The sequence below is a fragment of the Micrasema longulum genome, unplaced genomic scaffold (genome assembly GCF_059751315.1).
Source record: "Micrasema longulum isolate JH-2025_06_02 unplaced genomic scaffold, ASM5975131v1 h1tg001827l, whole genome shotgun sequence".
Lineage (NCBI taxonomy): Eukaryota > Metazoa > Arthropoda > Insecta > Trichoptera > Brachycentridae > Micrasema > Micrasema longulum.
The window spans coordinates 143,562-168,144 of record NW_028279001.1 but is presented as its reverse complement, the minus strand read 5'-3'; the positions used below and the strand labels follow the sequence as shown (position 1 = coordinate 168,144).

The 24,583-nt window shown below is 37.1% G+C and overlaps 1 protein-coding gene and 1 long non-coding RNA gene across 2 annotated transcripts; one reads left to right on the top strand and one right to left on the bottom strand.

Moving 5' to 3' along the window:
* Positions 1 to 282: 282 nt before the first annotated feature.
* Nct (Nicastrin) lies at positions 283 to 20,456 on the bottom strand. The gene is made up of 12 exons (XM_088238076.1): positions 20,370 to 20,456; positions 20,181 to 20,279; positions 19,297 to 19,696; positions 14,057 to 14,161; positions 13,868 to 13,982; positions 10,830 to 10,941; positions 10,081 to 10,185; positions 9,673 to 9,893; positions 8,709 to 8,940; positions 6,915 to 7,406; positions 2,252 to 2,471; positions 283 to 1,339 (listed from the first exon to the last, which is right to left on the bottom strand). The coding sequence occupies exons 1-12, from the start codon at positions 20,431 to 20,433 to the stop codon at positions 1,321 to 1,323; spliced, it is 2,184 nt and encodes a 727-aa protein (XP_088094202.1). The 5' UTR covers positions 20,434 to 20,456; the 3' UTR covers positions 283 to 1,320.
* Positions 14,160 to 17,888, top strand: LOC148273843 (uncharacterized). Its single transcript, XR_015824450.1, has 4 exons — positions 14,160 to 15,633; positions 15,724 to 15,792; positions 15,870 to 15,941; positions 16,044 to 17,888. It is a non-coding gene; the product is annotated as an uncharacterized LOC148273843 (long non-coding RNA).
* Positions 20,457 to 24,583: the final 4,127 nt, after the last annotated feature.

Sequence of the window (24,583 nt, the reverse complement as noted above, 5' to 3'; positions counted from 1 at the left end):
TGGCACAATTGAAATAAAATACAAATAGACAAAAAATAAATAATAATGACTACCTCGAGACGAGATCCGGTCTATCCTAGTTTTTGTTTAAATCCAGAAAGACTTGTCTCGAATTTACAGTGCGACACAATCGGGACATGGGTGCATGCGAGCCATGTTCAATACAAAATGATGGCTCGCTTCATGGTGGTGTACAATTATCCAATAATTTGCTCAAATAAAACCATTTTTTATTTAATCTCTTTTATTTGTCATTTAAAAAATACATTTATTTATTTCCACTTTTGAAAAAAAAACATTTTATATGGGTTTTTTTATTGAATTTGTTCTGATTGAAATTTTCAAAGCCGGAAACCTCACGAGTTACCAAAATATTATCAACCACTTTTATAATACTGCGCACCTTAATTGTTATTTATATTATAAATAACAACAAGACCATAAAATTGTATTTATCGATTGCATTAATTTAAACAAAATATTCAGTCCTAAATTCATTAAATTACTCGCTTATTTTCAAATATCACATTTGGTATATCAAATGTATGCATAAAAAGTAGAATTTTTCTACAGTGAATATCCCGACACTCCGCCGAAAGTCCCACGGCCACATCCACCGGGCGAGTCCATTATTCATCGGACAAGTTCCACGGCCGCATCCGCGAACAAGAACTATGATTTTTTATGATAGTCATAGATGAAGAATGAGTGATCTTAATCAGTTTAGAATTAAGATTGATTATTCTTAAATTAAAAGTTAAATTAGAATTATATCGTATTACATAATACAACACAATCTGTCACCGACTGCTTTATACACAGGGCGGCACAGACGAACATTAAAAAAAACAATCATAACTAAATACGAGTGGTGATGTGATTATAGTATGTTATCATATTGAGTGTGAAATAGATTGTTATTTGCACATCACTCGTTCTACAGAAATCCACTTGACCACCAACTGACCAAAAATGAATATTACATTAAGTATTATGGTAAGCAACATAAATATATCAATATATCAATAACCTAACATGAACAAAATGCATTTATAATTCTTCATAACATCCAGAAAGTTTAAATAGTATACCTACCTACCTACAACAACAACGAGCAACGAGCAAAGTATGTCGGAGGATGTTATTGGGAAATATCCCTCGGGTTCTATTTACGAGTACAGCCAGACGTTAACAGAGAACCGGTCGCTGCGTCGTTCTATAGAAGCCGCTTTCTGTCTTTTCACTTTCACTTCTTATCTTCCGCAGCGGCCCGATGCCATTCAAATAATAAATTAGCAAAACTATCCTTTATTTCGAGTATCAACAGTCCACATTTGGTCTGAAAAAGATAAAACATCAAAATCAATTTAACGATATGATAAAATCCCTATTTTAGGAAATATACCTGTCGAAGGATTGCAACTCTAAAGTTTGATGGGCTCTGAAAAGTGGGAATTTCAGTTTAGATACCTTATTCCGGTGTCAGTAGATGCGTCCAATGTTTGTTTATCAAATTTGCTGAAAAATCCCGTGATACTCTGTGTCTTGGGTCTAAAAGGGCCAATGTCGGATTCCATTTTGTAAAGGGTTGACGTTAATTAAAAATATGCGGTGATGTTTCTTTTAAGAATAATTTCAAACACCTAAAACAGTTCATTATAACATCACAAAATAGCCGTAATGTTGTGATTGATGACATCGGCTCTTTTAGACCCAAACCGCGGATATTTATAACTCGATATGCCTAAAAAACAGCATATTGTATAGGTGATACTGCATTTAGTTTTAAATTTTCACTCTAAATAATATAATAACAGAACGCGTGTAAAAACTACATTAAATTTCAATTAGTACGAATGTATTATTGTTTAATGTTTTTTCTTTATATATCCTATGTTTTTATTTTTTCCCCATGTACTCGTATTTAAAATTATATAAACTCTTATAATAAACAATAAACAACTACAACAGCGTAAGTCACTCTCCAAGCACAAGAGTTAGTCTCTTTTTTGGAGAGTTACAGTGATAACATTTACTAGATGTGTAAAAGTAGATATGTATAGAATTTTTAAAAAACATGTACCTTTTATGAAATTTATTTAAAAAAATTAAAAAAGAGTTTTTAGGCTACTTTATAAAAAATAAAATGAATAGTCACGTATCATATTTAGTCATCTTTCAACGGACAGGTTGCGATTTGTGATACGATCATATCGAATTCGGTAAAGTATACAATGGTAGGATGACTCACGAGAGAGTGTCCGGGGCGAGGACGGGCGAGGCGGCGGCGAGGGAGGCCACGTGGCGCCGCGCGGCCAGCGTGAGCAGCAGCGACAGCGCGGCCGCGGCGCCGCCCAGCCCCAGCGCCAGCAGCTCGCGGCGCCGCGCCGGCACCACCAGCAGCCGCAGGGACATGCTAGACCACACCGACTCGGTCCACGTGGAGTACTGCTGCGACGACAGGTCGTAATCTGCAACAGCGACAGGACCCGCTCATTCCACATTTTCGCACCGCTCCTCATTCAAGGCAATAGTGAGTAAACTCGCTGAACAATATTGCCCACGCACCACTCTTAACATCATCATATTCAAGTTACACCGCGCAGCAAAACACACGGAAAGTTTTCTGCACATCATTAATTTATTTATTTATTCACATACATAAGTGTTATTGTACATTATTTGAGACGAGATAAGTCTCAACTCCATGGGACTAAAAGTCCCGTGTTGAGATGGGACGAGCAATTATACGACACAGACACGTGACTATTTCACCACAAATATAGGATTAGAAACATGAGAAATGATTATAAGAAATATTTTAAAAGGTATTTTATATGGCACATCAATATGGTAAACAGTAAACTCGAGCATTTGGAAAATCATCAAGGAGTTTCCTACTCAAATCCCTCCCACTAAGGAAAATCCAGTCCTCAACTCCTTTCTTGAAAATAATTTTTGTCCTTGAGAGCTTAATACGCTCTTCGAAAATATTGAAAACTCTCGGTGCAATAAATGAGAGATGTCTCTGAGCCTAAGTCGTACGGGTTTTTGGTATGACATAATTCATGCTCTGGGAAAACCTCGTACGGACATTCTGCTGAGACCTCTCCTTATTGTTTGACCAGAAGTGCTTCTTTTAGGTACAGTTGTCTCATATCCAGTACCTTCATGTTTTGGAACAGCTGTTCTGACGGGTATGTCGGAGGGCGCCGGAACATTATTCTCGATAATAATTTCCGTGAAATTATGAGCGGCTTGAAAATGGATGCCGCACAACCCCCCCATTAACACGAAAGTCATAAATATTATCCCTCACAGCTAGTTTGAAGCCTTAAATTTAATTATAACCTTTTTATTAAAAAAAATATAGATTAATCATCTCTCTTACGAATTACACAAATACGATATTTTTACTTGGAATTTTACAAGCTGTTTGGTTTAGTTTATGATTCCAGTGGCAGAAGAGAGTATGGGAATGAGCACTCAACTAACCTTTAGAAAAATACTCGAAATGAAGCCAAACTGTATTGCGTAGTTATTAAATATAAATATAGTGGCGGACCAGACAGACGTTGTCCCGCCCGAACATTGGCTCCCCTGCCATTAGCCGGTTGAGCAAACGTTTTTTCGATAAACTATATACTAAAGTTAATTAATTCAATTACTTTTATTAAATGGCCCTTTACTTATTTACTCCGTTGTGTCAATCAATATTTCCGCGTGCACAATAAAATTATAGAGAAATTAACAGATTGCTTTTTTTCCCCATCGTGCAACATTACGCGGCGACATCAATAATGCGCGCGGCGAAAGTGAGGCACAGTGGGGGAATTATTGGACACAGTCCGATGTATTCAAATAAGATTCTACGCTCCTTTTATTTTTATTTTATTTTTATTTTTATTTTATTAGGGAAATCAACAGTTCTACATACATATTTTTAGTAAACAAACAGATATAGTGTATAAACTCAGAACCAATAACAGATTTCCACATAGTATACAAAGCTAGTAAAGAATATATATATTACATATCAAATAAATACAAACAATTTATACATTTAAAAATGTTATTTTCAAGTACTCAATAATCAAAGATTTTTTAAATATTAATTTTAAGAACATTAAGTTACTGTAAATTGGGCGGGATAAGGACAAAAAAGGACAAAAATGCTTGAAGAGAGGATAAGGAGGGGGGGGGGGAGATGTACATATTTATTATTATAATGTCTACTAAGTTACATAATACATTACTTTTGGACTATTCTTAATTCTATGATTATTTGATGCCTACATTATAATATTTCAGAGCTTGTTGGATTACCGTATTTTTGTTGTCTTTTAATTTTTCTTATCATTCTTGTTTTCAACTAAGATATTAAAATATCGTTATTGTTTTTCGGTTTTTATTCTATGGAATTGTCAAACTTTATTATTATTTTAAGATTCTGTTGACCGATGTTATTATTTGATTGCGTTTAAATATGCCATGTTGTCACGTGGTTTAATTTGTTTGCCTTTTTGACGTTTGCAAAGTCACATTCAACAGTGTAACAATGTGTAAAAAATGAATAAAACATAATATTCTATTTTTGAGATTTAGTATAAAAATAAACAGTGGTTATATTTCATTCAACTAAAAACGTGGGTGAAACAACGCATTGATAGTAGAACGATAGTTAAACCGAATTCGTTAATAAATTAAACTATAGTAAAACCTTAGAGTATATACATATATAGAGGGATAACAAAACATTTTACCAATCCAATGCATGTTGCCGGTTATAGCGGACTCATTTTTTACAATATGTTCTAAATGAGAGAAAGGGAGACAAAAAAAATCTGTGGGTACAGTCCTCATTTTTTGTTTTGTAGTCGATTTTAAAATTTTACGATGCTCTTTTTTTAAGTACGCGGCCAGTATTGTTTCGAACTGTCAAACGCTCTGTCGGTATTTTGATGATTGTTTATCGTATTTAGTGCTAATTACATCAAAATTCATTATGCCAACTTGTGCCACGAAAGGATGTTCAAATAGAACTGGAAAAGGGAGAAAACGCTTCAGTTATCACAGGTATTTATCAAATATTATACATTTTCAAATTATGTTGTATTGAATTTAATATTATTTTAGTGTTACCAAAAATCCAATAAAAAGAAATAAATGGGTAGAAATTATAAGGAAAGAATCTGATTGAGATCCACAAAAAACAAATGCTGTTTGTAAACATTAAAAAGCAATCATTTTTTATACACAAATAACAACATCTTTCAATTTTTTTGCAAATGCATTCTCCTCGAATGCAACCCACCCTGGTAGATCGATGAATAAAACATTTATGCTGCTAACTATTCGATTAAATATTTTAATATCTACGAACACGCACAGCGCCAAGATCTATATTTCTCTAAAACCCGCATGTAAATCGGTTGAGCCGTTTAGGAGGAGTACGGTGACATCACACGTACAGAGGAATTATATATATAAAGATTTGCACCGCTCGCAATTCGATCGAGAGACCCAATTACAGCGGCGAATTGTAATAGGAACAGGGCATCCGGGCTTTAGAAAAACAACATTTTTTTGTGAGCTCTCTGCCCATCCACACAATATGACAGGGTGGGCAATAGGAAAAATAACATACTACATTTTATATGTTTGTGAGGTTCATAGTCCACGATGGACGACACACACACGTGCTAAATCATTTCACCCGAAATATAGAGCGACGACGGATGAAGCGAGTCATCATTTGGATATGTTGGATCCGATACAACATATTCTGCAACTACTACTACCATCACGCCATTTCCCCGTAGGGGTAGGCAGAGAGAATGGACCGCCACACACGTCTATCCTGGCATACAATCCTAGCCTCTTCCACATTCATACATCTTGTCATACATGCCCTTCGGTTCTGTCTGCTTTTGACATGACCAGACTTAAGATTTTGGTTTATCTGATCATGATACAACATATTCTGCAAGACTAACAGTATTGCACATAACGACGAGAGCAACGTCCTGTAGTACATTAACATCGTTCCTACCGTGGCCTATAAAGAGAGCACACGGCATGGCGACACCCAGTCAGCCTGACCAGTTAGCCTAAACAGGCAGCCCGAACAGCATCCGAGTCCAAATGCAGCCAGTTCAACCCCTATTCGCCATGTAATAAATACGCATTAAACAGCAACCTCGTGTCTTCTGTCAATCTCCAACTGGGGTAGCAGCTCTAACAACCCTCGACAACCTAATACTTAAATGTTAATGATAAATCTTACCAGATAATTTCTTTCACACGTCACACAAGTGAATCGCAATGTTGTTGGATCGTAGTCGATGTTAAAATTACCTAAGCGACGTCAAATATTAAACTGAGTGCCATATTTTGTTCTGTCATTCCAAACTATATTTAGGTTAGAAAATATAAACGGTTTGTATTTACACACTCAGTTAGCCAGTAGAACTCATCAACGACGAATTTACGTGTAATAGACAAACTTTTCATTAAAAATAAATCAAATTTTGGCATAAATTTTCCTTTGCTAACAATGCATTTTTTGTTGATAAAAGTTATCCACACATTTCTTTTACCAGCACAAGTTTTACAGTTTTACAAATAAACACAATACGACAATACCCTTGATCGTGTGAAATATCAAATTAACATTTGCCCTATGAGCATGTTTTGTTATTATAAATTATGGAAAACCACAAGATGGCATTAATGAGCTCGTTTGTTCTTTCTAATACAAAGCAATGCCTTACAAATACTGCCGCATTATCAACTGAAGTAAAATCCCATACTGTCGTAGCTTCCACACTGGTCGGTGCGACCGAGTAACCGAATTATGCTCAATCGTTCGGTCACATCAACAAACATACATCGCATACGGAGAATAATCTCACCTGGAATCTCGAAGGCCGGGCTAGTGGCGGAGGTGGTGTTTACATAGGCGCGGTAGCAGTGGCCCTTCCCGTCCCAGCCGGGCAGCCAGGCCGCGTACTGCGCGCCCGCGCTGCGGCATTCCTCCTGCGGGACGTCGAGCCCGGCGCCCGCCAGCAGCAGCGCCAGCAGGCGCAGGCGCGCCGCGTAGTGCGTGCCCGCATCGCGCACGCCCACGTAGGGCGCGGGGGGCGGCGGCGGCGGGCCGGCGCCGGGCGCGAGCGGCGCGTACACGCCGGCCGCCACCGCGGCGGCGCACGCGCCCGCCTCGAGGAAGCAGTGCAGCAGCTCGTCCAGCAGCACGGGGCTGGCGCGCAGTGGACCGCGGTAGGGCTCCCCGCGCACGTGGCGGTAGGCGGCGCGCGCGAGCATCGTGGCGACGCCCGCCAGGCGCTCCTGCACGCTGCCCGGCACCGCGAGTTCGTCGGGGAACGCGGGCCCCGCGCCGGTGCCGTCTGCGGAACAACCCCCGAGATTAATGAGGGCCTCGTGGCTCCGCTCGTCTCGCTATATTTAACCGGCAACCATCATCGGTCGGTCGGAAGGAATCGCCATTCGGCAATAAACCCGCCAACGTTCAATTAACATTATGTACAAAAAGTTATATATATATTAAAATAAATAAATTATATCTTTGAAAGATAGTAATTAGTATATTCAACAATGTTTGATTATGTCCAAATGCTTGCAGACTGGCTGGATTTCCTCCCTAGGGAGTTGTTCATTTAAATATGAACAACTCCCGAGGGAGGAAATCCAGCCAGTCTGCAAGCATTTGGACATAATCAAACATTGTTGAATTACTACCTGGTAAAAGAAGAAGTATAAAAATTGGAAAATTGTTTCCAGACGTTGCCTAGTAGGTGATTTGGTTCAGCCGGATGAATCTCACCCACGTGATAAAGGTTTCAGCTCTTTCACTTCACAAAAGTCAACAGATGGAAGAGTTGAGGAAATGTGGATGTTCAAACATGGGCAGAATGGTGAATGTTACACAGTGTGTAAAGTGGCCACTTAAACCAGCCAATGACAGGTCATAAGCCCTGTAAATGCCTAGACTTCCAAATTTCTTCTCGAAAACTTTTTCCCTCTCTGTTGAAATAAATTTAAATTAGTATATTTACTATTATTTGTAGATTTACAATTTGCCTTCATTCATCCTCTATTTATTTTTCATATTGTTTAAACCGCCGCATTATTTTATTCTATTTCCATAAATACATATCATCGGATGGCAGGCCCTTCAATATATTCTCCATTTCTTTACAACATGTCTCCGAGTATAAACATGCCCTGTCATGCCCTGTCACGCCCTGTACATCTGTCCGTATTCTAAATAAATACATTATTCTCGTATATTATATTAAACACTGAACGTTGAGAAAATGGATGTAAATCCACACGGCAGGATAAAATATTATGGGACAGATTGAATTGTATTGTATTTATTAACAGCGGACAAATAAATGCACTTACCAGTACACAGTGAGACTGACTAATCTCCACTTTTTTTACTTTTCCTTTTCATATTATATTACACAGATATTACACAGATATTTTTATTGTACTCGTTAATCTGGATGGTAGATAATATGAAGTTCAATTTCAGGATTTAAAACAAACTCGACATGTTTATAATAGGCTTCGAGACCGCCAGACAGAGATGTCAAGCGGAGTGACGGAACTGCGCGAGGACCTTCGAGACAAATAGCAATAAATCATTAAGTAAAACAATGTCCCGAAGGGTGTCGACTTACTGGTAATGTTGTAGTAGGTGTAGTTCAGATTGTGGGCATCGTCCAGCAGCGAGTGGTAGTATCGGTTGCTGAAGGTGTCGCCGTGGTCGGCCAGCAGCACGGAGGAGAGCGGGGAGGCGGGCAGCTGGCGCAGGAAGGAGTGCACGGCGGAGGGGGGCACGCGAGCCCCCGCCTGGCGCTCCACCCCCACCGAGCCCTCCGACGAGTTCAGCCAAGACACCGTCTCGTCCACCTGCGCATCGTTATAACATCGTATGCGAGTACGTAATACGAGTACGCTCTACTGTCGGCTATACTCGTATTAATATATCTATACCTGTATCCAGGATACATAGGTGTGGAAATAAGTTTGAACAAATATTTGATATTGGATATTTTCAATACAAACTCTGTTAATGAATTTATTTTAGAATATATGATCAATTGAACTTTGTTTTCTTGGATCTGTATTTTTGTTTTGTTGTTGTACATAATATAAATAGTATATTGGTGGATTAATTTCCAAATGGCACCTTCTTCCAACCAACTGATAAAATAAAGGTATTATTTAGATAATTTAGGTTTTCGTATTGCTCTAAAAACTTAAAAAGTACTATTGTAGCATTATTTTTCTTTTTAGACTGGTTTAAGTAGCCACTTTACACGCTGTGTAATATTCACCATTCTGCCTATATTTAAAAATCTTACAATTGTCTGTTGACTTTTCAATAAAATAAAAAACACATTAAGAAAAGGCCTACCATTTCGGTTACTCAATTCAAGTTTTTGACATTTTGCTGATGATTTTTATTTACGGGAAAATAACTGAACAGATGATGACCTTCATGAACAGGTGACAAATACAGGCCTCTCCCTCAGATCTTCACACCTCCCATTATGTTATCGCTCCTAAATGAAACATTTCAAACAAACTCCGGATTCCATAATTATAAAGAAATTAACAAACACAGCGCAGAATACTCACCATATTATTTTTGTAAGACTGGTCGTAGCGGGGCGCGAAGGCCCGCAGAGGGTCGCGGGAGTTGCGCAGCTGCCCGACGTGGACGTGGCGGCCCAGGGCGGACAGGGGCAGGGGGGGGCCGCCCTCGGGGAAGGTGCCGCGCGACAGGTCCCACGCCAGGCGCTGCGACCCCATGTTGTCGTACGCCTCCCCGTTCAGGAATACCACCAGCACGTTGGCCTCTGCAAGCAGTGAGTGAGGTGGATAGTGGAGCTGCCCGGGATGAACTGCGAGCGTACCGGACGGGGGATGGAGTACGCGAGTACGGGAGGTGAGCTATGGAGCCAGTCGGGCGGACTCGCGACTTGCGGCTGCGGAAGCGGGACGGAAGATACGAGTGCAGAAAGCGGGTTAGTCAGTCAGACCTACCGTAGACTCCACTCTGGCTGGCGGGGAACATGGCGTGTAGGAGTTGCACGGCCCCCAGGACGGTCACCATACCGGAGATGGCTGACACGGCTCCGAATCCTTCACCTGCGACACGACACGTCAGTCAGAAAAATTAGTCATTTAGAAGTTGACAGTATTGAATTAAATATGACAAAATAATGTTTTGCGTAGGAATAAAAACCAAATGTATAAAATACATCGCTCCACCCCTACTGTCTTCTGTTTTTACATTGACAATACCGCTATAAAATTACCTAAAAACAATGGCTCAGAAAATACTGCCGTACTGCGCATTGCACACACAAATAACCGAAAACTTAGCAGACTTACAGCACAAACGTATGGACAAGGGAAATATCACACTCACTTTAACTTGTCATTTCCCAATACGCACAAACAACGCACAAGGTGGAGCACGGAGACTGCATCGGTATTTCGATTTCTGATCATTTTTGTTACATGGAAATTGAAATCCGATACTTCACGCCTACCGCCCTGCCAGAAATCATACCTAGGACTCATACTAGGAGCGTGGCAGATAAATTGACAAATCAACCTACCTGAAAATGTAAAGAGTAACCATCTAATGGCTCAGAAATGTATTCTTCATCGGCCCGGATGCGTAAATTAAGGAAATGGATGTTCGAATCCTAGTAATTTCCACGAAATAAGACTTATCGCGTGAACAGTAATATAGAAATAATGTAAAGAATATAAGGAGATATTACCTTCGAAGAAGGATGTAGAATCTACGTCAGTCGTGATGAGAAGTACGCTGTTGTTCTTCTCGGCGACTGGTTTCCTCACGACGTCGGCGATCTTTGTAACATTATCCGTATGCTGCAACGATGACACTGTCATATTATAATATGCGCTCGATGTTGTAGGACGGGTCGGCCGGTGAATCTTATTAAGTTATTTCAAATTGACCGCATCTACTCGGCGATAGCTTTTTCAGGTAGCTGATATTTTTAATTCACAGTACAGTTTATATAATTCAACTGAATTTTATTATGTCAAATATATATGGTGAATGATAATTTCTCATTTGTCGAGTTGTTGTTGTGTAACTGTCGCCGCCGAAAGTTGAATAATAAAAGGAAAAGTGTTAACCCCACCTTAATTAACTTAATTAATATATCTATTCATGATGGATGAGGACATGAATGTTTTACATTACGTTAGTAAAGTTTCTTTAATTTGAACAACCTCGATTTCAGACTTAAGTAAAAATTGTATCCGCCTACCGAACGGTATCGTGGTCACCCTAACAATGCGTAAAATTCGATCCATCTCCTTTCCCGCGGGTAGACAAACCGTAAACACTCTTTACGACTCACTTTCGATGCTACAAGTACATTCACAAGCGAGAAACGTCGCTTTCAACATTCGGCTAAGCGTCAGTCTATCGAATGCCGCCATTTTGGAAACAGCCTAACCGTCCGATTGAACTATTTGGCGGCAACATACACAAACATATACAAGCGTCGTTATCTATGTGAGCAATATCATTTATTTTATTTTGTTTCCTATGTTAAGTCTTCGTATCCAACGGAAACAGGGCAATTCGCTGTGCCGAGGTTAAGACACGCAAATTGAATATTTACACATCTCTTACAGTTCACCGCCAACACAGGTTTCAATAATATGTCCCACTCTGTTTCTTTGAAATATTACGTTTTGCATCTCTTTCAAATTCTTTTCAAAAAATATACCTACACTTAAGATAGTATTTAGTTTGATATAAATAATCCTTACACTGTATAATATTCACCAGTCTGAAGATGCCCATTAGAGGGTGAAAGCGCTAATTGGTTGAACAAATAAGTGGAAGTGTACCGAGTATTTTTAATTAGTAACTTATATGTAAATATAATACATGGATTAGAGCGAGAACAAAGGTCACCGATGTGGTCCTAAGGCTGCCAACCAGAAATGGAGCTGGGCTCGTCATACAGCCAGAATTACAGACTCTAGATGGACTAAAAGTCTTGGAATGGCGACCCAGAACGGGAAGAAGAAGTGTCGGCGGGCCTCAGACAAGGTGGTCTGATGACATAAGACGAGTTGCAGGAAGTGGTTGGATGCGGTTGGCTCAGGATAGGGAAATATGGAGACTAAAAGGGAAGGCCTATTTTTACCATTGGACAAGAGACGGCTGATGATGATGATGATGACATGTAAATATAAGTTATTACATCGTTACAATGAAATTCCATCAAAAATTGACAAATAATAATTGCAATGAAATATTTACACTTATTTATTTGTAAACCACTTTAAATACGTCGACCGGTTTCGAGGTTACTTCCTCATCATCGGGACTCGAACTAACTTAGAATTACTCGCGTCGCTACTTATGTCATAAACTATCGCAAGAAACAGAATAATGAAAGGAGGAGAGAGAAAGAGGATAATGTGAATCATTACGGGAATTGTCATTATTAGAGCACTCCGATATAAACTATCAGCGTCCCATTCCCTATTCATATTTTACCTCTCCTGTCCCCACCCAAACAACATGTTTTCAAAATTTGAAGTCAATATCTAGTTTGGAATGGTATCAAGTTGAAAATAGTAAGGTTATATACAACGAGGTAAAAGAGCGAATAAATAAATCTAAATATGTTTATTTGTAAATAAATATTATTTACGTATTTAACCTATTTATACATATTTTAAAAACAAACTTGAAATTTTGAACGTTTTTATGTTTATTTTCATCAGTTATTTTTTTATGTTCTGTTTTCTATTTTTATTTCGTATAATTATATTGTGTACCTTTTTTGTCCCTACTAATGTATGATTATTTTTTTAAGATATACTTCTCCCTTTTTTACTTTTTTGTCTTGCACGTATAAATCAAATCATTTTTGTAATCTGTAAGCATTTTCTTAGTACCAAACTGTCGTGCTGTGATATGTATTCATATCTTAATTTTTTTTCATTTTTACATTGTATTTGAAGTGGTTATATTTGAAATATGTTTATTAATTCAATTCACACATAAGACAGTACGAGCACTGCAAATTATATAAATATTCTATCGTAGGTTACACGGGTTAATGAGCGCCGACTTTACAGATTGAGAGGCGACTGCATTATTGTTTCTCGACACGTGGTCCTCGGAAGAGCTGAGCTGATGCCTCGCACCGTACTTAGAAGTTTACGAAAGGGCCTGACAGCTAGCATTCGTACTTAACGGAGCGGGTACTAGGGGTCAACTACTATGATCTGTGTTAATTAAATTATATGTCTGGCCGAAGTAACCGGTTGTCCCAAATAAGGTAAGCGGAGGCAGATGATCGTACGGGGTTGCAGGCTGAACAAGGAAAGCAGGCTGATTAGGCTGAGGGAGCCCCGAGTAGGTGTCTTAAGCCAAAAAGTACCCAAAAATATAGGTTAGCAGAATGGCAGGAAGACGATCGGGAATACTTTGACTTCTAGAGCTAGAAATCTGACTTATAAAAGGTCAAAATTAAGGGATAGTGATAAATTTAGGAGTCTCGCGGGGCCAGGGGTAAGCGCGGGTGGCTGATGGAACGTCAGAAGAGTATCGCATTAAAATGCGATAGAATTTGCCAACCTACTACACATGTTAGAGGAGTAGATAATAAGTTACTATGTTGTAAGAGTAGCATGGCAATATATGAAAAAATGTATGAGGATTAAAGCAGATGTTATAAGTGTTTTTATTTCTACTAAATACGATTTTTTTGAAGGGTAAAAGGCACTGCGTGCCATGTATATTAAGAAAAAAACTTACATATTGCGTGGGGCTGTGTGAGAGTGGGCCGCGGGGGAAGAGAGTGAGGAACACAGACTTGCCCCCGAGGGGGTCGCAGTACCTCACTTGGCTCAAGTTCTTCACAAGGCGGGACCTACAGAAAGGCGCAGATAATTCCTCAGTTCTCACACTGACAATACGAGTACAGATGCCGTATGGATCACTCACTTTCTCAGGCAGACTCGGCTGTCCACAGCAGCGTACATGAAGGCGTCCATGTCCACGGCGCACAGAGATCGTTGGACTTGATTATCCAGGTCATGCGAATTGAATCTAAAAGTTTAAAAGAAACATTGAAGCGATAATTTTCTGGTTTCTATTTTGATTCATTTAATTCTTTATTATTATTATTGTGGATAACTTATTCAGTGCCTTAGAGTATATACATATATAGAGGGATAACAAGACATTTTACCAATCCAATGCATGTTGCCGGTTATAGCGGACTCATTTTTTACAATATGTTCTAAATGAGAGAAAGGGAGACAAAAACAATCTGTGGGTACAGTCCTCATTTTTTGTTTTGTAGTCGATTTTTGAATTCGTGCGATGCTCATTTTTGACGTACGCGGCCAGTATTGCTTCGAACTGTCAAACACTCTGTCGGTATTTCGATGATTGTTTATCGTATTTAGTGCTAATTACATCAAAATACATCATGCCGACTTGTGCCATGAAAGGATGTTCAAATAGAACTGGAAAAGGGAGAAAACGCTTCAGTTATCACAGGTATTTATCAAATATTATAAATTTTCACATTAACACGTTTTTTTGGTAGTTTTCAACATAAACGCACCACTACTTTTTTACTATCTAATGAGCAATTATTATAGCATTTGTTTCTGTGTAATTCAAATACCTTATACATTGGATTTATGTAATTTAAATCATTTTTTTCAATCGTTTAAATCAAAATAATTCTCTAAATGTTCAAGACATGCAAACTCGACGACCTTTTACCGAGTCAACCGACATCTGGAAATAATTCTTTCTCTTTTTATCTCACTGAAAGAATTTGAAATATTCGTTTATTGAATTTAACTAAAAGAGACGACAATACATCTGCGCCAATTTTGAATGGTATTTTTATGTTATTTATTTTATTAATTAAGACTACCAGGGCTGTGCATTTATTTAAAATAATAAGTAAATACTTAAATGTTATTTGTATGTGTAATCATTTTATCATTTAATTTATAAGCATATAGTAGATGAAGGTTTTTTTTTTAGATTCCTGATAGATGAAATAATGCGAAATAAATGGATCCATGCTACAGGGCGGAATAATTGGTCCCCGGAACAAGTAGTGGAAATAACAGTTGTGTCTGTTCCGACCACTTTCTATACAATAATTTGGAAAAAAAATAATCTTTGGTACGTTTAATAAATGGTGCCGTACCCATCATGTTTTCAAAAACTCAACTCGCTGTTGATAGAGTAAATATACAATTATTTAATATTTATATACCATAAAGTCAAATAAATCGACGTGCATGCATGTGAAGATATATGAATGTAGATGAAGCGAGGTCTGTATGCAAAGACAGAGATATATGAAATTCTATCTTCTCCTTTTTCCCCGATTCACCAAATCGGAAGTGGCATCTTCACTCTATCCAATTTTCAAATATGCAAGTTTAAAAATAAAATTTAATAGAGACTACTGTTTTCAGTTCACAAATCAAACAAAGAATTTAGAAAATATTTGGGAGTTGAAGACCCCCTGTAATCCAGTTTTGAAAGATGTAAGTTCATTGAGTTTTGCGCGTAGGTACTAAAATTAGTTTTACTAATTCAACTAAAACATAAAATTTATCAGAGATTCCTGTTTTCAGGTCACAAATCTAATGAATTCGGAGAATATTTTGAAATTGGAGACTCCGTTTCATCCAGTTTTCGAAGATGTAAGTTAAGTATTGCATGTAAATCATTTTTATTATTTTGTCAAAAACATCAAATTTAATCCCGATACTGTTTTTAGGGGTCAAGTCAAAAAAATAATTTAGATACTATTTTGGCAATGGAGAACTCATTATATCCAGTTTTCAATGATGTAAGTATATTTTATTTTGCATAATATTCAACCCGAATTCGTTTTTCAATTTGTAGTTTTTTGTTAAAAAAGGAAATTAAAGATTTTTTTGTTTTATTTTAGATAATTCCCGTTTCTTCCATCACTGTAAGGGCACCTGAAGTAGGCACACCCGGAAAATTAGCTTTAATAGAACAGTTAAATCTAAGAGATAAGAAAATTGTTAAATTGCAGAGAAAAGTGTCAACGTTGCAACAGTCAAAACGTCGATAATTAAAAAAAATTGCGAACTTATCATATGTTATTCAGGAATTAAAAGAAATGGGACATGTTCAATGTGAAGGTATTGGGATTTTATCATCAATGGACGGGCCTAGCGAGGATTTTTTAAAACGGCAAATTTTGAAAGCAAAGGGACTTCCTTTAGCCAGGAAGTATACCCCAGAGCTAAGAAAATTTGCCATTACCGTTCATTTTTATTCGCCTAGAGAGTATAACCATGTAAAGGAAACATTTAACACGTGCTTGCCTCATGCCAGAACACTTTCAAATTGGTATAAACAAGTTAATTGTGATCCCGGCTTCACTCAAGAGTCGTTTGATGCCCTCAAACTTAAAGTTCAGCATAGCGATCGTCCAATTTGGAAGGAGAAGAAATACCCCTTGCCCGTGAGATGCTAACTTTCATTGTAGTTTGTATTAACGGATGGTGGAAAATAGCTGTTGGATATTTTCCGGTCAAAAGTATAACGGGGGAACAAAAAAGTATGTTGGTTACTCAATGTCTCTTTTTGCTAAAGGAATGCGGTATTCGTACAATTTCTTTGACGTTTGATGGCGCTGCTCCAAATACAACTATGGCGAAGCAGTTGGGTTGTTCCTTCGAAGAGCATAATTTAAAACCATATTTTTTCTATGAAAATGAAATTATTGTGGTTTTTTTTTACCCATGTCATATGCCTAAATTAATAAGAAATGCACTGGGTGACAAAAAATTGTTTTTAGACAGTGATGGAGGTAAAATTAATTCGGGTTTTATAGATATATTAATAATTTTCTTAACTGTAGATTGTTTTGAAATATTACTTTCTCACATGTTAGACCAGTCCCCGCTGGAGAATCACGCTGTTCACTTAATTAGGGCAGTTGCTTCTAAATATTTAGATGTCAGGCTTCACTTTCTGGCTAAATCAGCGGTACAACCTGCCGTCAGAGTGAGACAACATTTCAACAAATTGGTTATCTTTCAAAATCAATAAACTTACTTTATTGCATTTTTACTTTTTATTATAATTGAATATTTCTTTATTAAATTAATTAATAAACCTCACAATGTCATTTATAATGTTTATTGTTGCTTACTTTTATTTATTAAAAATGTTTTTAGTAAACTTGTTACTAAATTAAAATAAACGTTTGTATTGTACTCCCTACGAATCTCTGTAAAAATTCACCGAGAGTCGTGCATTTGTGACAACCCTGTTTTATAAACATCTGGAAACGAAAAACGTCTTCACTAAACAAACGACCACGCCCCCTTTTCAAAAATTCTTACAAAATTTGGAATAGTATGGACTCTAAGATGTATATACTCTAAGTTCAGTGCCATTTTCATAATGTAATATCTCAAGAGCGCTTTATAAAGTGATCCTACAAATGTAAAATTTATTTCAATATACAATTTATAATTTAAGTAAAACTATTTATTTTGTCTTCACAGGCTACGGATTTATTCAAATGATTTGGAGAACAGGTGGGTTTTAAGTTTCTTTCAAAACATCACTTCACTCTGGCAATATCGCACCTCTGCTACTGCAAATGTACGTTCACCTAATTTAGTGCGCTGGTTGGGTAAAGGTATAATAACTCTTCCTACAATGTAGCTTATCTAAGCGTAAGACATCTGTCAGCTTCTTCTTCTAGAATGCATAGTTCTTTTAGAAATTCCGGAGCAGAGTTGTGCTGTAACTTATACATGAGCCAACAGAGTTCGTATTCCACCCTCTGTGCGCGTAGCCAGCGTAATTCCCGAATCAGTGGAATGGTATGATTGAACTTAGAAATTCCGAAAATAACAGTTACAAAATAGCATTTACACAGACTGTAGACGAGATATTTTATTCATCGGTAGACCTGCGTAGATACCATTACAATAATTTAATTTTGACACCACAAAAGAATTTATTAATTGACGGGCAACATGAACTGGCAAATTTTTGCATATGCATTTGATTTGTCTCAGCTGGTAGAAGCATGAACTTATCATACTACTAATTTGAGCATCAAGAGATGAATCAAGAAAAACTTCTAACAGTCGAGCGGTAGGTAAAGCTGTACTCCTCGTATCGGATAGTACCGTATCCTGAATCAAATTCTGTCATCTGGCTGAAGCCATCAATAGTTGTTCCGTTTTAAATGGGTTTAATGTTAGTCGGTTTTCAGCAATCCGGATTCATATTTTCTCGATGCATCCATCGATCAAGTTAACAAGCAAACTCCCCTCTCTTGGTTTACAATAAAAATAAATCTGCACAAATTTGCACAATGTCGATATGCTGATTGCCTTACCGAAAATGGATAATTATGCTCGATACAAGATCTTAGTTTCTAATCTGCTATATTCATAGAACAAAGCGAGAGTTTATTGCCTTTCGAGGTTTTCGAAGAATTCTCAAAGTGATGCTGAACAATCAGATAAATGTAAGAATAATAATTTTTGTCTTTTGTCTACAAACATTTGGACTAACACAAATATTGTAATAAAACCAACTGGTCTAAGAAGAAGTTTAAAAATTGGAGAATTGTTTTCAGGCGTTGCCTAGTATGTGAAATAATTCAGTCAGATGAATCTCTTCACAACAATAAAGGTTTCAGCTCTTTAACTTCACTCAAATCCACAAATGGAAGAGTTAAAGAAATATGGATGTTCAAACATTCGCAAAATGGTGAATGTTACACAGTGTGTAAAGTAGCCACTTAAACCAGCCAATGACAAGTCATAAGTCCTGTAAATGCCTAGACTTTATATTTCCTTCATTAAGGTATTCTCCATCCCTGTTTTAATTTGTTAATTCATTACGATTCACAAACAATACATAAGCCATTGGTACTTAGAATCACAATTAGTTACGGTTAGATATTGTTGATCAATTGATCACACAGTGAATATTATGTGAACACAACATGTACGAATAAGTAAAAACAAGTTTTCTTTTTTTTTAAAGAAAAGGCTTATTACAATAATTATGCCTACAAGTTATTAGAATTTTACCAAATTGACTAAAGGGAATATTTGATTGAATAAATTCAGAAACAGTCGTATAGTATTGTTAGAAGTAAGACTACTTACAAATAAAATAAAACAACAAGTGCTTACTTCAAGAAGCAGTCGCGGAGAGCATTAATGGAGTCCATCTTGGTGGGGGGGAGGTAGAAGATGGGGAAGGGAAAGTCCCCGCGCAGCAGGCCGGAGCCGAGCGGGTTCCACGGCTCGCGGGCGGAGCACTGCGGGCTCGGGGCCGGAGCCTCCGCCGCGGCGTTCGGGCAACGCGCGGCGTGCGACAGCGCCGGGGGCCGCGCGGCGCCCTCCTCGTTTGTCAGCACCACGCCCGCCACGGCGTCCGGCCGCGCCGCCAGCCGCAGCAGCAGCTCGGGCGTGGCCAGCGCCAACGGCAGCACGAGCGCGTAGGGCCGCGCCGCGCCGCGCTCCAGCGCGAACTGCACGTCGTCCGGGCCCGCCACCACGTGCACCGTGCCCACGGACCCCCCGCGCCCCGCTGCAACGCACATATTACTACATGAGAATTTTCAATTTCGAGATACGCACGCAGATATGTTAATAGTATAATGTTTTCAAATAATAAGATATTGAAGTTAGATAGTAAGCCTATATGAAAATATAGTATTCATAAACAACTTCAAATAATTGAATTCGGGCAGACCCTTTGCACACCTCAAAGTCCGATTATCTCGGAACATCGGATGTCTCACTGTTGCTTTGGGCTGGCGATTCTTTCACTTGACAAACCGAGATACCGCTTCCGATACAAATGTAGTTTTTCCAACTTTCAAACATCTCATCATCCGTAAACTTCGATTATCCGGCCATACCGAGTGTATCCTGACCGCTCTCGCCCGATCTCTCCATTCGAACTCGCCACACACGCGCGTTCTTTCATCGTCCGTTTCTGTCCCTACGCGGAATCGGCGGAATGCTAAGGTGCAATTTGGAAAATAACTAAGAAGTATAGCCGGACATACACGAGCAGCCGGTCTGATGAGTTCCATTCAGCCGACGGAAGCACGCTGCCCCGCCAAACAGCGTCTTGTACATGTCATCGTGCAATCTCTGGCAATTAGCTGGAAACAAAAATATAAACGCGTAAACAGACATTTTTATAACCCTGAGGAATCAAATTTATCTAGAATTATCGAATTCTCTATTATTACCATTGTTTAATATAGCGACAAATATTAAAATCACAAAAACGCAACTAAAACAACCGCCGTCCATCTTCAGTTGTCAAAGTGACAATCGGGGTTGCCAGACTGGATCAAGCGAAAATAGGTAGATTCAGAAAAATAAATCGGTAGATTTCGGTAGATTTTCGGTTGAAGAGGGGGAAAGGGGGGCAAAAATAAATTTGACAGTTGTTCAAAATTAAAGCGCCGTTTTGTCTAAGGCCATTATTATTTATTTGTTTATAAATTTATTGCAAAAAAATAATATACATACTTAATAACGGGGAATCTATATAAAACCAATTAATGTTAAATGAAAACGGAATGTTCTCTGTTTATGAGTCTCCATCTAACATGACACAGCCTGTTCTAAGATAGAGATTTTCTATCTTTAGAGCGTAAGTAGTCCTATACTAATAAAACAATAACATAAAAAAGAAAAACTAAAACTACTTAATTATAAATGCCTAGCTAATCAAATGTAAGAAATTAAAAATCATTATTATACAAATATAAAGTATATATATGTGCCAAGAATACATGTTACTTAAACATAAAGAATAAGGTATAACAAATAATAAAACAAATATAAAGCAATGAAATACATAAAAACATAAATAATATGTGTACCAATTATATAAAGTACTACGTTTATTGATTTACGTGTATTTTTCAAAAAAATCTCTCGCTGCACTATTTTTATGTGCAGTTATTTTTATTTTAAAATTTGTTTTACATTTTGAGTCTTTTATATTTGGCAATAAATCATTGCTTTAAATAGTCGAAAATGCATGATAAATGAGCAATTGGAAACCAAAAGGACTGCAATATGTGAATAACCAAAATATATTGATTCCTGCTTGCAAAACTGGCCCAGAATACAGGTAAATCTTATTTTATTACTTTGAGGTTATGTTGATATTTTAATATCTATTTCAACAATACTGTATTTTGTGTAACTATACAAATTCTTCGAGGGTTTAAGGCATAAATATTTTGATTCAAGTGTATGTTGCTAAATAAATTAATGAAATCACACCAAGTTACCTATGTACGTATTTTTTTATGCACAAAGGTACATCGGTTGAATGTATTTTCATAAAATATATTCAATTATGTTTATTTTTAACCGTTCTGAGTATTGTGTATTGTAAGCCTGTCAATGACTCTATAAATAGTTTTTTTTTGCAGGTAGAAGCGTCTTGGAGCATAGAGGCCCTGAAATTGATGGGTCTTCTCTATCTCTCCATGTCCTGGTCATTTTTACAATCATCAGTCATACTTTGTTGTCAAACAAAATTGCCAAACAAAGAAATTATTAATATTTTTAAGTTCTATAAATGTAAAAAACTGTTAACTGCTGAAGTACTGAAAACATTGCTTAAAACAATGATTCACCTAAATTTAAATAGATAATTAACTGAAAAAGAACCATTTTTATATGAGAAGTGATCCCTTTCATTTCTCCTTTTAAGATAAACAAAGATATACATATGAATTTTTCAATAATGTCATGAAATTCTATGGTCATGATTTATCATAACACAATAATATATATTTGAAAATAACCGGAAATCACCATTCACCAATTCATTTCATTAGTATATAATTTATTATATACTTAAGGAGGTTTTTTTATCAATCAATAGATGGCAACCTAAGTGAGCAAAGAAATAATAAATTATTTAAACATGAATTCGTTTCATTTGTATTAAAATTTTGTTCTACGAAAAAAAAAAGTAAAATAAATAGAAAACGGTAGAATTTCAATAGAATTCGGTAGATTGCTCCTAAAATCTGTAGATCTACCGAAAAATCGGTAGTAATGGCAACGCTGATCAAGATTACATGATGGTGACACATGGGTGACCATAGACTAATGACAGTGTTGATGACAAACAAATTATCATGGCATGACAGATCATCTACGGCAGTGGTCCCTAACCACCGGGCTGTGGACCAAATGGTACTAGGCCGCGCAAGGGCCTTCAAAATTACTTTTGAAAAATCGAACATACCTATAAAATTTCTGTAATGACTGAAAATTAATATTCTTAGGTCATTCCCTGCACGAGGAAAAAAACTAAGTGTTTTTTCAAAAATAATTTTATTCATTTGATACAAGCCATACATACCTGTCTAAAATATTCAGGCATTAAAACCTTTTGTCCTCGTAAAATAAGCAGGTATTTTTGTTTTAGATTATAAAATCAACCTTGTTTGTATTGGGAAAAAACGCGGCGATATTTTAAAATATTTCAATACGAATTTAAATTTTAACAACAACACAAAATTAACGTTAGTTCGCTCAAGACAGTTCTACCGCGTTTTACTCTCCGGCGGACCAGCGGGAAGCGGAGGCTTCCCGCTGGACTTCGTTCTTCGCTGCTGCCTTCCGCCGTGACTGCGCTCGCCTCTTTGCACCAACAGGACGCGTTGGAAAGCCCTTTTCAGGGCTACTGAGGTTGACTTAGCGGTCAGTGCTTTCTCGGTGCGCCGGGCTCAGGCCCCCATTTACGCCGGGTGGGCCGATTGAACGGAACCAGGGAGACGAAGCCGCCACCCCCCCACCCCCCTGTAACGGGTCGGTTACAATTACGTAAATAATCTATAATTTAAATACTTGATATTTTTTATTTTAAATCTTGAAATAGGGCACACATAAACATATTCTTTTGTGATTTCATGTACCTACGTAGTTTTCCAGTATTAAAGGCATGCGCCGCATTTATCGCATGTATGGACGACACGCCACTGATACATATATATATAGAAGATAGATGAAGATGATGGATAAAAAATGTGCATTTTAAATTTATTTTCTTTACTTGTCCTAGAATTACTTTTCTTATTTTTATTTTCTGATTATTTTCAGAAATTCAAATAACATAAATAATATTTGATCTCGGCCATTGTAATTATTGAGTGGCGTGAAATTCTATTTTTAATGAATACTTAAATAATAAAAATACACGTGATTTGATGGAAATAGTTGTTTTTTAAAAATATAAATCTAATTAATTACTATTAATTCTTAAAGAAAAAAAACACAAAAATGTTTCTTACATTTTGAATTATTTTTATAAAATTTACTAAAACCAATAATTAAAAAAAATACATCGAGGAATATCAATGCAATTAGATTTTAAAATCAAATTAAATTACTCGACCACGGGATGCTGCCGCCAGTCGCTGTTAAGAATAATGAAAGATTAATACTGCGTATGAGCCAAAAAAACTTAATAGTTTTTTTGTGTTTTTAGTTGAACGGGACAAGCCGTCGATTGATGTATTTGAATTTTGAAATTGGCCAACAGACCGCTTAAGCGCATTAGATTAAATTCAATATTGCGAATGAATCATTCTAACTAAAGAAGCGAGCAATACCGCATATATCCCTAAATCCAACACATAACTGCCACAGTTAACTTTTTATAGATGCACACATTGCTATATAAATCAAAAACACAAAATAAACAATATCTTTCATTTAAAAAAGGCACAAATTTAATGATCCACCCTTGTCCGATGGAATTTCACAAATAAATAAAAATGGGTATTTAAATAATTATTCAAACACTGTTTTTTTCGAGATTCTCTCGGATTTTGGGAGATCTTTTATTAATTTTTAGAGCTTACAACAATAGTATTTTTACAAATATAACAAAATTAAGGCTATAAAGTAGGTACCCGTGACATGCGACATTCTTCAGGGAACCGAACCTGGACAAAATAAATCAGGGAGACAGGGAAACATAAAGGGGCGGTTCGTCAAGTTGAATAGCGTCACAAAAAAATATTTTGATAAAATTTATGCATTTTTAACATTCCGAGTATTACCTCTGACAAAAAATAATTGAAGTAAACTATTTCTCAATCCTCATCGCCCATTTTTCCATATTCGAGAACTGTACATACAGTAGGATTTTTTATCCCGACTCCGGTCATCCGGATTGCTAAATATCAGGATCGTATATAATAAAAGAGATGTCATAAGAACAAATAAAGAAGGGCGCATCTCTTCATCGAAGCGATTAACTTTGCTGGACACGGGATAACATCTGGCACTCATTAATCCGGATAATTGGAGCTTCATTTGTATTTGTATTCATTTGATTATATAAAGTGCCTAATTTAAAAGAGTAAAATAAAAATTGCGTTACATTACAACGCTTTAAGGGTTCACGTAGATTGGAGAGAAA